General features: G+C 32.2%; 1 protein-coding gene across 1 annotated transcript; it reads left to right on the forward strand.

Annotated features, from left to right (window-relative positions):
• The first annotated feature begins 1,186 nt into the window (after positions 1–1,186).
• Positions 1,187–12,125, forward strand: LOC129988561 (sodium-dependent glucose transporter 1A-like). Its single transcript, XM_056096813.1, has 5 exons — positions 1,187–1,310; positions 3,334–3,442; positions 5,113–5,239; positions 7,409–7,570; positions 10,431–12,125. Exons 2-5 carry the CDS (start codon positions 3,371–3,373, stop codon positions 11,423–11,425), a joined length of 1,356 nt encoding a protein of 451 aa, XP_055952788.1. The 5' UTR covers positions 1,187–1,310; positions 3,334–3,370; the 3' UTR covers positions 11,426–12,125.
• The last annotated feature ends 1,845 nt before the right edge of the window (positions 12,126–13,970 follow it).

Consider the following 13,970-nt stretch of genomic DNA (forward strand, 5'->3'; position numbering starts at 1 on the left):
AGAAAAAAAATGATATATAATAATTAAAAGAAAAAAAAACGTGGATAAATGTTAAATCAGCGTGAGATGTTTCCCCCAAGCTTTCTCGTATACTCTCTAATGTAAATTTTATTCCTCATTCACCTCGAAAGTTGTTGACCTTGGATAAGGCAGAGATAACCTTAAATGGCATTGGTTTACAATAGTTACGAAATAATAATCTTTGACTTGAGTTTAACATTTACATTGCACATATCGTGTGGGATTTGGCCAGTGTTTTAGAGATTAATCTATAGAATGTGATTGATATTATCCTAAAATCAAATTTGTGTTTAGATGCGATTTTCAAACAGATATAAACTCAGATGAGATGAAGAAACAGATGACAGATAATTACAATTGCAGACACAAAATCCCATACCAAATTTGATATTTTAAATCCTTGCGTTTTTGATTTATCACTTTTACATACTTCTAAAGATACAGACAGACAGACAGACTTTCAACTACTTGATGAATTTGATTTCAGATTTCATAGGTGTCTATACTATAGATGGTAAATCTACTTATTGAATTTTATCTATCTATCTAGCTCTCTTTGTCTTTTAGCTATCTTGTTAACTTATATTCGAACAACCGGGCAGACTGACTTCTTTGAACGAATTTTGCTCAAAATTGAATAGAAACCTACAAATTTCGTGTAAAGACCGTATATCAAATTTAATCTATACAGCTAAAAGTGGTTTTGAATTATTTTATACCCAGATAGACAGACACATCCCAAAAATGGGTTTTTCAAACTTAGAGTGGTTTAAATTTCATCAAAATGTTGAATTCAAATTTTTTTCACGATAACAATATTTTCTCTATACATCGTAGAGCAGAAAAAAAAACATTGTGAATTGTAAAACCAGAACTTAATTTTTTATATGCATGCCAATAACTGTTAACAAAACGAATTTTTTTCTGAACTGTAGAAATCTTAAAACATCGTTCCAATCCCATTTAACACCATTGATAAAATGGCGCGTTTTTAGGAATGAAACATTTTTACTTCTACTTCAGCCACAGCAGTATCGTATATGAATCTAAAGAGATTTAAAGTACTTAAATCATCTTTTTGTCTTCTATTACGTCAAAGTCACTTTTTTTTTGCCGAGAAAGATAAAAGATAAAAGTATCTTGGCTAAAAAAGATTATGCTGAAAGAAAACGACTTTTTTCCCTTCATAATGTTTATAGACATTTTGCAAAAATGATTTCACAGTTAAAAAAAAAAGAGCGTATAAAAATTCTTCAGTGATACCCTAAAGATACTTGCCAGCAATACATGTAAGTAACATTTTTATCTTCAATTTTTAATGAAAATTTGAAAATATAGGTGTGGTTTGGGATTTAGTTTTAAAATAAATATAATTAGACAAATCTGGTTTTTATCTTTTAACCTCCTTTTACATCATATAAAATAAAATTAAAGCATTGAGAATCATATTACATCATATAAAAAGATATTAAAAGCATTTTTTAAGCAAAAAACCATCATCTCGCATGATACGGCATATATAAAGAAAACAGAACTCTGTACAAAACATCCACATATAAATATTTCATTTTTTATCAGGGATTATCTAGGCAAGCGTAGGTCAAGTCATTCATTACTGGAGTCATGACATTTACCCTTTCTTTAAAGGGAAAAAAAACACTTGCACAACTAGTAAAATGCGAGCTATGAAGACATAATTTGTTTGATAAAAAAATGCTGGATTTCAGAACTTCTGTGAATATATTTTAAACTATGTTGAATTTAGCCATTGTTGTCTGGATGCTGACATCTGAGTAGAAAAAAGAAAAAGCTTCTGATTATGTGAAATAGTCAAGACACCATGTTATGCTTATCTTATGTTTACAACAAGTTTGAATGTGACCAAAATAAAGTTAAAGGATGTGGATTTTTTTAAATCTAACTGAATTCTGTAACCTCTACTAATAATAAAGGTGTATGTTTGCGTGTAAGTGAATGTATTGGCGCTCTATAGGACCGACCATTTGACATGCCCCTTCTAAATTTGGCACATAAATCATTTGGAAGGCGAAACTGTACACCTCGGAAGGATTTTTTTTGAAATTTTAATTAAACTTTTAATTGATAAAAATTAAGATAAAACTTCTGAAAGTATATTTGCATAAAACTGAATTTCACGTCATTAAAAAAAATCTTTTTGCTTATTTTAATTTTATCACCTCACAAATTTCTCTTAATTTTCGCAATTTTTTTAGAATAATTTAACAACAATCGATTTCATTGCTGAGCTGAAAATCTAACAATTTTTATTGTTCCGTCATATATTGAATTGCGTGATTTTCTTTAATTGTCTAAACTAAGGTTGAAGAACTTTATATAATATCTATGTGAGGAAAAAGAAAATGAAGTTGCTATACCGCGAAAGCTCGAGGATAGATTATCCGGACAGTTGTGTTTGCAATAGCATTATGATGTCATAGAATTTAATCCTCTTAGGATGGTTCATATACAGAATGGACAGAACTAGTGTAAGATTATTTAAGTAACACGAGTTTGATATGTATCACAATTTCAAGCTTAAAAATATATTTTAGAGGGCAGCTCATGAAAGTTAAGATTTAATTGGAAATAAAATCAACCAATATTCCTGGTAAATCAGCATCATAGAAATTACAAAAAAGGATTATAAATTTATTTCAATTTAGAAATCCAAATTCAGAGGCCGGATATTTTTATATTCCCTTATGTGAATCTTGATGAATATATTATATTATATCTATTTCTTTTATAGAACCGCCCATTTCATCCAGACATTTTTTCTTAAGAAAAATATCGAGTTTTTTTTTTTAAAGTTGAAACTCCGTATTTATGAAGTTTTTTTTTTGAGATATGCAATTTATTTTTGAATAAATGCTCTATCATTTAAAAAATTCATATTTTTCTTTTCTTGCTTGAAGTTAATAAAAGAACCACGTGTAACTAAAGCTACGCCAAACGGAGTGATGTATTGAGTTGAAACTTGAGAAGATGGAGGTGGAAGGGACACGTGACACAATCCTATGCCGCTTGTTCTTGAAGTTCAAGTTGTGTAATAAAAACAGTCCATTTTTTTTTCTATCCACACCCTTCTATCTTACTAATTAATGTTCTCGTTCAAAGTTTAATGATTGGGGCATTTAATGGGCATGAACACCTTTCATGTATGTGTCACGAGTCAAAACACAATGTGTGGTTTTAAGCAAAACATTACATTGCATTCTATTTTAGATGTATGATTTATTATTCAATTAATTTTAACATTTTGATAACTTCTTATGCTTGTTGTCCTTTCAGCAAAAATCTGGAATAAACGGCGACTCTCACTTTTAAAATGGTGAAGTTTTCATCAAAGACACTCAGAATCATCAAGACGTGCAATCTGTATGCCAGTTGTATCTCCGGGGTGAGTATTATTTGTGCTATTTTTCTGACTGATTTGAAAACTCGTTAACTATATATATGAATCCTTTCGTGAGTTATCACAATCATATGATACCAATGATCATCATCTTGCATAGGCATCCTATATGATCAGAATAATCATTGTCGGCTATTTTATTTCCACTCTAGGCGGAAAGTGACAGTAAATTATATTGCTCTACTTGCCCGTGAAACGTGGATTGTTTGACTTAAAGTGCAACTACTCACTTGCAAAATCATGGAGCCCCCCTTCCCCTGTTAGAATAGAGTTATATAATAATTGTTACCACGCATCTATGATCTAATTGCATGCCAATTTTTTACATTTCAGTTATTCGAAATGATGTATTTTATGTCGAAAAGAGCTGCCAAAAATATTGCACGAAATTTAAATAAGGATAACAATATCAGAATTTAATAATTGTAACTAATTTTTACAAAGGCATTGTTTAAAAGTTATTAGAACTATTCGAATTACTGCAAAAATGCTCCAATTAAATTAACTAACAAAATTTTATGAGATTCTAAATGTGTCAGTTGGAATTTGCATGAATTTTCTTTCAAGAGTTGCTCTCTTGTTGGGATTCTCTAATCTTGCTCTATGAATGTAACATATGATGCTTTCCCAAATAATCTTTAGGAATGTAATCCCGTGAATTATATTTGAACTCAATGCTGCCTCTTCGTTTCTGCCATAATTATGCAAGAATTCTATCGGAACAGGCCTGCTCATCAATACAATAATACAAAAATGAGACGGCGAAAGATGAAAAAGCGAAAAATGAGTATCGGGACTAGTGTCCTACGGTCAAGGTCAAATTAAGGTCATGCACGAGCCGAGGATCGCAGCTCCCACGATTTCTTCGTTGTAGACTTTTGAAAAATATCTGTGATTATAGTGAAAGCTTATAAGCTATTAACAGCTACGCTACCAGAACAATTGCTTTTGTATCATGGTCATGTTACTGGACTGCGAACCACAAGGTTCCAGGTTCTAATAATCAATCATCTCAATTCGCCATATTGGTGACCTTGGACGATGAACCTGCAACCTTCGTACAGCTCTTGTGGCGCCATCTACCTTCAGAAAATCAAAGTCGTCAGACTCACTTGACGCAGCAACCCAAAGTCATCAGATTCACTTGACGCAGCAACAGCATCATCAACCACTCACCCACGCATGCTCGCCATAATGCTTGGAGCTACTCAAATGGGTACAGGCGCATTAGCATCAACAGCTAATACATCACCACTCAACAGCCATATTGTTCGTTTCACCTCCGACTCACCGGAGGGAGAGTCTGTGGTGAATAGTTCATAAGTCAGTTAACAACTACGCTGCAAGAGCAATTGCTTTTGTATCATTGTCATGTTACTGGACTGCGAACACAAGGTCCCAGGTTCTATCCTCGCTCATACCAATCCACCAATCTTACTGTTTTAATGAAAAATTTTGGCAAAACAAATACTCTTTCTGAAAAAATATTTAATTTATTATGGTAAGATAAAAATCTATTTTAAATAATGATCCAATTAGGCATGTAAATTAGTTATTACTTTTAATCTTTAGAATAAGTTGTTTGATTAGAATCATCTCTGAATATCAAATATCTTCAGCTGGCTAGGAATTATTATCAATTTTTTTCCTTCCAGGGTATCGCCTTTGCGGTGGTAGGACCATGTTTGCTGGATTTACAAGAAATTGTCCATACTGACACTGAACACATAGGTGTTATCTACACAGGCAGATCAGCCGGATATTTGGTTGGCTCTCTTATTGGTAAATTTAATTTACTTATAGTATGGTTATTATAATGATACAGATTGCTAAAAATAAACATCCTAATTTTTTATCATTCATTTTATTATATTTTAGCGCATATCTTAAACCAGTACAAATAAATTCCATAGAAAATGGAAATGGAAGAATTCCAAAGAAACATTTGATGACACAACGCTCTTTTGTGTCATCAAATGTTCTTTGGCATATGAGAACATTTGCTGAGGGAATAAAAAGTATAAAACTAAGAGACGATCTCTGAGAAAGGCGAGGATTGCAATAAAGATAACTGTGCTATACTTAATTCTAGTTATTAATATACTTTCACTTTCGTAATATGCAGAACATAGAAAAATATTACAATCCTCGCATTCACATTCGTATTCGCAGAACATAATTAATTCTGTCAAATTTGATTCACTTCAATCTCATAACTTAACAAAATAGACTCATTTAATATCATTTAAATCTTGCGACATATTTACCAACTCTCCGGAGCTAGGATATAACAATAACTGGTGAAATCATTGATTAATTTCACAAGTCCGTATTTAAAAAAAGTTTTGACTCCACCCCTACATTGCCCCAATGGATTAAAGCAGCGCGTGGCAATGCTGAGAAATGAAAGAAAGTTTGTTTTTGTTGTGGCTTCTCCTCTAGCAGTTTGACGAAGTCAGACAAGGTCCATTAGACTGTTGATCCGGAGAAAGTCGGGGACCAGAAGTGGGGAGGAGTATATGTCCTCTCTGAAAAGTCCCAAATAGTCCAGGATGTGCTTGGCAGGGACTTGATGAGCGTGGCATTTAGAGCAAACCGCAAAGGTCTTTCTACCCTCTAGAAACGAGAGACTTTTAGTGTGACCGCTTGCCAATCTGGATATTATCGTTCGAGAGGTTCTGTCATATTTGAGAACAAACGAAGAGCCTGGCTCTTTGCCCGCATACCAGTGATGGCTAGGAGGGATCTTCCACTCCCTTGAAAGTTCAGCATTAACTATTGACTGATGTTCTAAAAAGGCGAGGGCTGAAGAAGAAGAACTAGAGGGGCTGAAGCCCTCTTTGGCCACGCTCTCTGCATATTAATTGCCGTAGATGTCAACGTGCGAAGAGATCCAGTGAAAATGAACATCATGGGACTCTGAAATAAGCCTGAGTTTGAAAAGGATGGAAATACTTGTTTTAAGAAAGTTAGTTTTTCTTTATTACGAATTATTGATATATCTTTATTCGCATCATTATGAAGAAGATAACCACAACCTGGCTATTCTGACCACCCACTAAGATCTGCGAATTTAAATCTGACTGACAGGACCTCCACGACAACATTGATAGGAACTAAGATTCAGTCATAAGGGCCATCACCTCCACAATACAACCCTTCTGAAGAGAAGCACGCCTTGTCATCTTAGGAGGTAACCGACCCCACACCATTTCTGTACCCACCAGGGTGGCGAGAACCAACCACAATATCGGAAGCTTCTCATCTTCGTATTTCAGGAGCTCCCAGGTGGGATATGAAAAAGATATATGCAGTCAAAATGATCAAGCTTTGATTTACGTCCGTCTCAAAGTACCAAATTGATATCGTGAAATACTTACGACATATTTTTCAACTCGACAGAATTAATGTATAACGGTAGTGAAGACATTGACTACATATATCTGTATTTGGAGGAATAAAATGTTTGGACCTCCACTTGAGTCCAGCTGCTTAAGATGCAGCATAGTACTCGGTTGATTTCTGAAATTTTTCCTCTAAACGAAATATAAATGTGGGCCAGTTTCTTCTGGAAAGGCGTCAAATAAAGGATACCAGATCTAAGTGAGAATTCTACTTCAAGTATTGCAAGTTAGGTTCTTGTAGGTGGCTTTTAACAAATGAAGTTGTTAAGTATCAGTTTTATTAGAAATTCTTAACTCCTGGATGATCAAATGGAATTAAAAATAAGAAAAAACTGATGAATAAAATGAACAGCAAAATATGCATGCATGTATTTTAATAATGAATTTTCCCCAAGAATTATATAAAAATCGCTTTTTTTTCTTAATTAAATTTTTATGCACAAAATATTCTTTCAATTAAGTGAAATCTTTGCAGTTAAAAATTCTACTATGCTATAGCTCAATACAAGAAAAAATATGAAGCATTAATTATTTTTTTCTCTTTCAGGCGGTGCATTATTTGACTTAATTAAAAAGAAACAGCTATTCATGACCGTCTTCAACTTTTTCATAGCCATCACCATGTTTGCTATTCCTTGGTCTCGAAGCGTAGGATCGCTTTCAGGGTGTTTGGTTTTAAACGGATTTTCCATTGGTGCTTTAGAAACGAGTAAGTTTTTATGAAGTTAATGATATATACCAGTTTAAATTTTAAATTCTCCGTGCATCTTGATTTTGATATTCGTACTACCAATATTTTTTTTTTTTTGTTACTTGAAATAAATGTTTGTTTGAAGATTAATTATTTTTTTTAGTCTTTAGATAATAATTTTAACTGATTATTTCTCAGTGGTTGATATATTTGATTGTTTATTTATTTTTGTTTTATTTTGTAATGTAATTTCAATTCCGTAGATGAAAATTTTAATTACTTGTTTTTATAAGTCTAGTCTAATTTGTTCAATATCTTTTTGCATCTATAATATCAAAAATATTGTTTGTTAACACCATTTGGGTTAGAAAAATTTAAATTATCCTGCTATTTTTTTGGATTTATAGTATATCTCATTATTTTTTTAAATAACTAATGCGACTATTTATTACTTTCTCATATGCGATTAAAAAAAATGTTTTATCCGTGAAAAATTGGATCTCGAAATTTTAACGAAACACTGAATCCAAAAAACACATTTTGTAAATATATCTCTCTACTTGTCAGTGAGCATTCTAATTTAAAAACGCTTTGAGCTAAATAGATGAAATTTGGTATGCAGCTTTCACTATAAATTTGGAAACTAACATTAAATTTTGATGAAATCAATTAAGATGAAGTCTGTGTTTCTATCCTTTTACACTTGAACATGATAACTGAAAAAATAAGTGAAAAAGTCAAGGATAATAAAATTTGATGCACAGTTTTTTTAAAAATTATTATTATTAACATAACTATGGATTTATGTCAAGTAAGTCTGAAACTATGATTCAGTTACACTGATATTTTGAATGATATGATTGGATGACACTGATATAGGTTCTTAACAAGAGAATTTTTATATTTTATTATTACTTCTGGAAAGCGAAGTAAAGCTAACAAAGTTTGCAAGAGAATTAATTGTCTAATTTTTTGAAATCCTTATCAACATAGAATTAATTGTCTAAACAGATCTTTAGTTCGAAAATACTTCAGTAGATTCAGAGAGACCCGAAACTGGAGACTTGAGAAAATTTTGAAGTTTTGTCAATTTTAATATCTGTTTGTATACTTCTTATGTGAGAAAATAAAAAGTGCTGTTAATACTCAAATAAAAATTTAATTAATAATTCCAAAATTAAGTAAGGAATGCTAATGCCGATGAGAAAAAGGAATGCCAATGCCAATCATTACCCTTGTAGCGGATTGTTATGAGCGAGGATAGAACCTGGACCTTGTGGTTCACAGACCACAAGACAAAAGTAATTACTCGTGTTTCGTAATTGTTATCTGGCTTATAAGGTTCACCACAGTATTCTCCCTCCAGTGAGTCGGAGGTGAGACGAACGATATGGCTGTTGAGTGGTGATGTATTAGCTGTTGAGTCTAATGTGCCTGTATCCAGCGCCAAGCATTATAGCGAACGTGTGTGGGTGAGTGGTTGCTGTTGCATCAAGTGAGTCTGACGACTTAGTGTTACTGTGTCAAGTGTGTCTGACGCCTTTGGGTTGCTGTGGGTAGATGGCATCACAACTGCTGTACGAAGGTTGAAGTTTCATTGTCCGAGGTCAATATAACCGATGTAGTGGATTGTTACGAGCGAGGATAGAACCTGGGACCTTGTGGTTCGCAGCCGAGTAACAAGACCACAAGACAAAAGTAATTACTCGTGTTTAGTACCTGTTATCTGGCTTATAAGGTTCACCACACCCTCCTGTTCTAAAACGCAAAAGGCATAAATGTATTTATTAATTATACATTTAAGTACTATATTTACGCAACTTAAAAGAAGAATACTTTTATTCAACTTCTGTTATTGTAAATATTTACTTGAATTCACTACCTTAGTCATCAGATCCTGGAAGATTAATTACCCCAGAATTCGAACGTTCTATATATGCTACCATAAAGGACTGAAACATGAAAAAAGTCGACATTCTTCGATGAATATGAGCATTCACATAGTTCATCATTCGACATTCACTGTTACATGCTGTTATTTTCTAATTTCAGTGTTTCACAGTAGCGTATAAATTGTGCCCAAATGAAAAAGAGGCGAATGTAGCGCATTGTATGAAATCACCGTGAATTAATATGTTAGCCAGAACACATTCGTAATCAAGGGCTTTGCATCAACCTTCTCATTTTTGGAGTATTGTTTCAGCAGTTCGTTCTATCCAGAGCTGCATCTTAATTTCTTCCAGCAGAAGGGGAGCATGATTTACAACTTTATCGCAGGATGAAAGAGACGTTTGGTGAGCAATTCTTCATACGATACGCAACATTTGGATATTGTCAACGTTATGAAGCAAGAGCAGTAAATATCATGGACTTACTAAGACCCGGGCAAGCGCACGTTATGACCAATAAAGGAGCAATATCTGCTGTGGAGGAGCATACGGCAGAATCATTAAATTTCCATATGTGAAATTGCTGTTAAAATATTGATAAATGAAGGAATTGTATATTACACAATCCACAAAAGTTTTGTTTTACAAAATTTATGACTGGGGGCCTATAGAATCCGGATCCGTCAGTAAACCAGAAGTTTCTACACTATTACTATTCACTTCTTTCTTGCATCCCGGAATTAGGATTTCACTGTCAGTGGCAACTATATATAGCTGTGGTGTTCCACATGAAAGGCAATGTTAATGTTTTTATTAAAATACAATTGTAGTCTCCTTTTTTCTATTTGGTCCTATCTTATATGTACTACAACATTCAGATTCAAAGTGTGAGTTTTGTATTTCAAAAGTCAATATATATCTTAGTTATAAAATTCTTGCTAACCGCCATAGATAATAAGTTTCTAAATTATTCGCTTTATTATTTGCAGGTTTAAGCGTCAGCTGTCTAAATCTTTGGGGTCAAGAGAGTGGACCGTTTTACCAAGCTCTTCACTTCATGTATGGTTTTGGGAGTCTTCTGGCTCCACTTATAGTGGCACCTTTCCTCGGAGATTACCACCATGAGCTTTTCATCAATGGTACATCAACATTTCTGAACCATACATCAATGGATTTGAGCTTCAATAACACAAACAATTCCTCCAGTTCTGAAATACCCTCCCTAACATATGCTTACATAATAATGGGTGGTTTTACGCTTCTGGTTTCCGTTTCTTTTCTTGTTGTAGGCATCATCGCACCATCAGACGACGACATTAACAAAAGTGAAAAGACCGAAATCAGACAACCGGGATTTGTATTCCTTACTATCGTTGTAATATTCACTTTTCTTCTTCTCTTTGTAATATGCGGAACAGAAATCAGCTACGCACAGATGGTTGCAACTACTTCTGTGAAAGGTCCTTTACAGCTTACGCCAGTCGTTGGTTCATATGTAACTTCAGCATTTTGGGCTGCCTTTGCTTTTTCAAGATTCTCTTCCATATTTCTTGCCATTAAGTTCAGCAGTTTGCAGCTTATGGTATTCGATTTTATTATATTCTTTGCGGGAGCGATGGTTTCATTGTTTTTAGCTACATCAAAAGAATGGGCACTTTGGCTTTCTTCAGTTCTTATAGGATTTGGCGTAGCATCTCTGTATGCATCAGTTGTGAACTGGGTTGAGCGATATATCACCATTACCAACAAAATTCTTGGACTGTTTGTAACAGGCGCAGCGCTTGGCGAGATGGCGATTCCATACACGATTGGCTATTTCCTAGAAAAAGTTCCGGAGATTCTTAGTTATACGGTAACAGCAATGTGCATTCTCTCAATAGTTTTGACAGTAATATTATATTTAATACTGAGAAATAAGCAAGATAAATATATTGAAAAAGAAGGAATATCTAATGTTGCTTATGATGCAAATGTGACAGGTTAGGTGATGCTTTTGGATTCGTTTTGATCCCAAGTTTCTGAAGTATATAGAAAAAAAAAGAAGCCAATTTTTATTGAAAAATACCATGTAAGCTATTAAAGATTTATTTAAGCTCTCATAAATTGGAACAAGATAAATAAAAAAGGTATTTTTAAAGAATATTATAGACATCAAATGTTGGCTCAAACAGAACAAAAACCAAGGCTGCTTCTTACGCAATTCTGATATAATTTAAAATTTGGTTCAAACATTTTGTGCTGATATGAATTTAAAAATGAAAATGTGCTTTAATAGAAAACAAAGAAATTAGTGGTAAACTAAAATATCAAACATGGATTAAAAGATTTTGGGTTTATATGAATTTAAAAATGAAAATATATTTTTGTTTTAATAGAACACAAAGAAAGTGGTGGTAAAGTTTGGAAAACCAATTTCTTTAATTGGACCGATAAGACAACATTAATCAGCAATGTTTTCCTGTTTTAAAGTGTATTTGTTATAAAACTTATCCCCTTTTTAGAGACAAATAAAAAAATAAAAATTCTACTGTTTTTGCCATTTTAAAATTATTTCTCTATCAATGTTCATTAAAAATGCTTAAGTGATTGAAATAAGAAAATCATTATTTCTGCTGTTTCAAAATTTCATTTTTGAAATAAACAATCTTGGAACAATATATAATTTTTTCTTAAGATATTCAACAGAACATTCATATTTTCCCCCACAAAATATTTAAAATATTTCAAATCATTTGATTTTATATTAAAAAAAAGGATAAAAGCATAATAAAGTGATGAAGCACAATGACGCAACCATATTTCGCCTTTTCCTTTTTTCGGTCCTTTTCAATCGGAGTTAAAAGTTGGACTTTAATGATACAAGAGTCAAACCTGGTCATACTGCGTCAAACATATAGTAAAGTTTAAATTGATGTGGTTGTATGAAAAAAATTTTACTACTGTATCTAAACATCATTGAATCTATGCTCTTACAGGCTATGTTACACTGTTATTATTTTTATCTCTTCTCCTCTTGTTTAATGATTTAAAATTATAGCATCATTTGGCTGCATACAGTTATATTAAACTCACTTTTATCAAATCAAAATTTTTCTCAAAAAAGTAAAAAAAATGAATCTATCGCGTAGCAAAAGGAGTTTATGTAAAAAACAAACCTATTTTCCTTTATGATTTTTATAGGCACTAATCAAAAATTCTTATATGGTTAAAGATATTTTATTAAAAAAAGTCTTTATTGATGTCGTTAATTTGACGGTATAAAATGTAATATTTCTGTATTTAACTTTTATGACGGTTATAAAATGATAGCGTTTGCTTTCAGATGATATATTTTTAGTTAAATAATTATACTCCTAATATTACTGTTTTCATCTTATTTATTTTGCTTTATATAAGTTGAAATAAAATGGATACTGTAAGTATATTTTAAGAAATCAGTGCCTCTATATCTTTGATCAAACTTCTTTTTTTGCTGTCACGAAAGCTAAAATAAACTTGCATGGTTCTTTCAAGTATTAAAAAAGGAACCAGATATACCGGATTATCTCAAACAATTTTAATATTATATAGTCTTTTGCTGCGATTTGAAAAAAAACAACAAAAACATTCTAGGTTCCGATTTCGGTTAATGGCCCATTTTTAAGCAAGTATTTCCTGTTCTTGAAAAAACATATGGTTTTTAAAAATTAACTTTTAATAAATTTTCTTTTCCAGTTTTTGTGATTAAAAGAAAGCAATTACTTTATTGCTTTAGCAAATAGATTTAGTTCTATGCCGTTATCTCTTTGAATTTTATTACGGTCTAGATTCTGGCATTTGATATTATTATCAAAATGATTTGCTTTCTTGCAGCTTTTCACCGTTCTATCTATTTACTGTCTTATCTTAATATGTACTTAATAAATATCTAGAGCAGAGGTTATTATTTCTTATAAGTCTATGAACCATTAAATTGGAAATATGCAGAAATTTCGGGAAGAAAACTTTCGTCGATTTATTACAACAGTATTAATGAAATTTTATACAATAGATTTTCTATTAATTTATTATGATCCGTCTTCGTTTCTACAACATCAGAATCACTCTCCTATTGAAGTCTTTTGTAACCAGTTTTTTTTATGGTAACAGAACCCCCTCATCTTTTTTCTGTTCCCCGGAGTCTGCATATAAAATTTGGTTTAATTCTGTTTATTACTTTAAGTTGCATATGTCTCTAAATATCCTTAATATTCTACGAAAACAAGTTGAGATTAGTCCTATCTGGAATTACAGGACTAATTTTAACCTGGAAAGTTAAAGTTGTTAGATAATAATTTTTAGGGAAATTATTATCTAGCAAATGATCAAAAGTACGATGAGAGGTGGAAACTCATATCAAAACTACTGTAAGAGATTTAAAGGCCAGAACTTTAAAACTTGAACCTCGGAACCTAGAAATTTTCTAAAATATCTTCTAGCAGCATTAATTTTGGAAATTTGAGCAGTTTTCTAAAAATTTCTAAAATATTTTGGAGATTACAAGCCTTTTC

The sequence above is a fragment of the Argiope bruennichi genome, chromosome 10 (assembly GCF_947563725.1).
Source record: "Argiope bruennichi chromosome 10, qqArgBrue1.1, whole genome shotgun sequence".
Taxonomy (NCBI): domain Eukaryota; kingdom Metazoa; phylum Arthropoda; class Arachnida; order Araneae; family Araneidae; genus Argiope; species Argiope bruennichi.

What these genes read in the sequence shown, in the direction of transcription:
- LOC129988561 (XM_056096813.1), top strand. Translation starts at nt 3,371, where the DNA reads ATGGTGAAGTTTTCATCAAAGACACTCAGAATCATCAAGACGTGCAAT. An exon ending in ATGCCAGTTGTATCTCCGGG is followed by an intron (nt 3,443 to 5,112) that starts GTGAGTATTATT and finishes TTTTCCTTCCAG; the next exon opens with GGTATCGCCTTTGCGGTGGT. An exon ending in TTTGGTTGGCTCTCTTATTG is followed by an intron (nt 5,240 to 7,408) that starts GTAAATTTAATT and finishes TTTCTCTTTCAG; the next exon opens with GCGGTGCATTATTTGACTTA.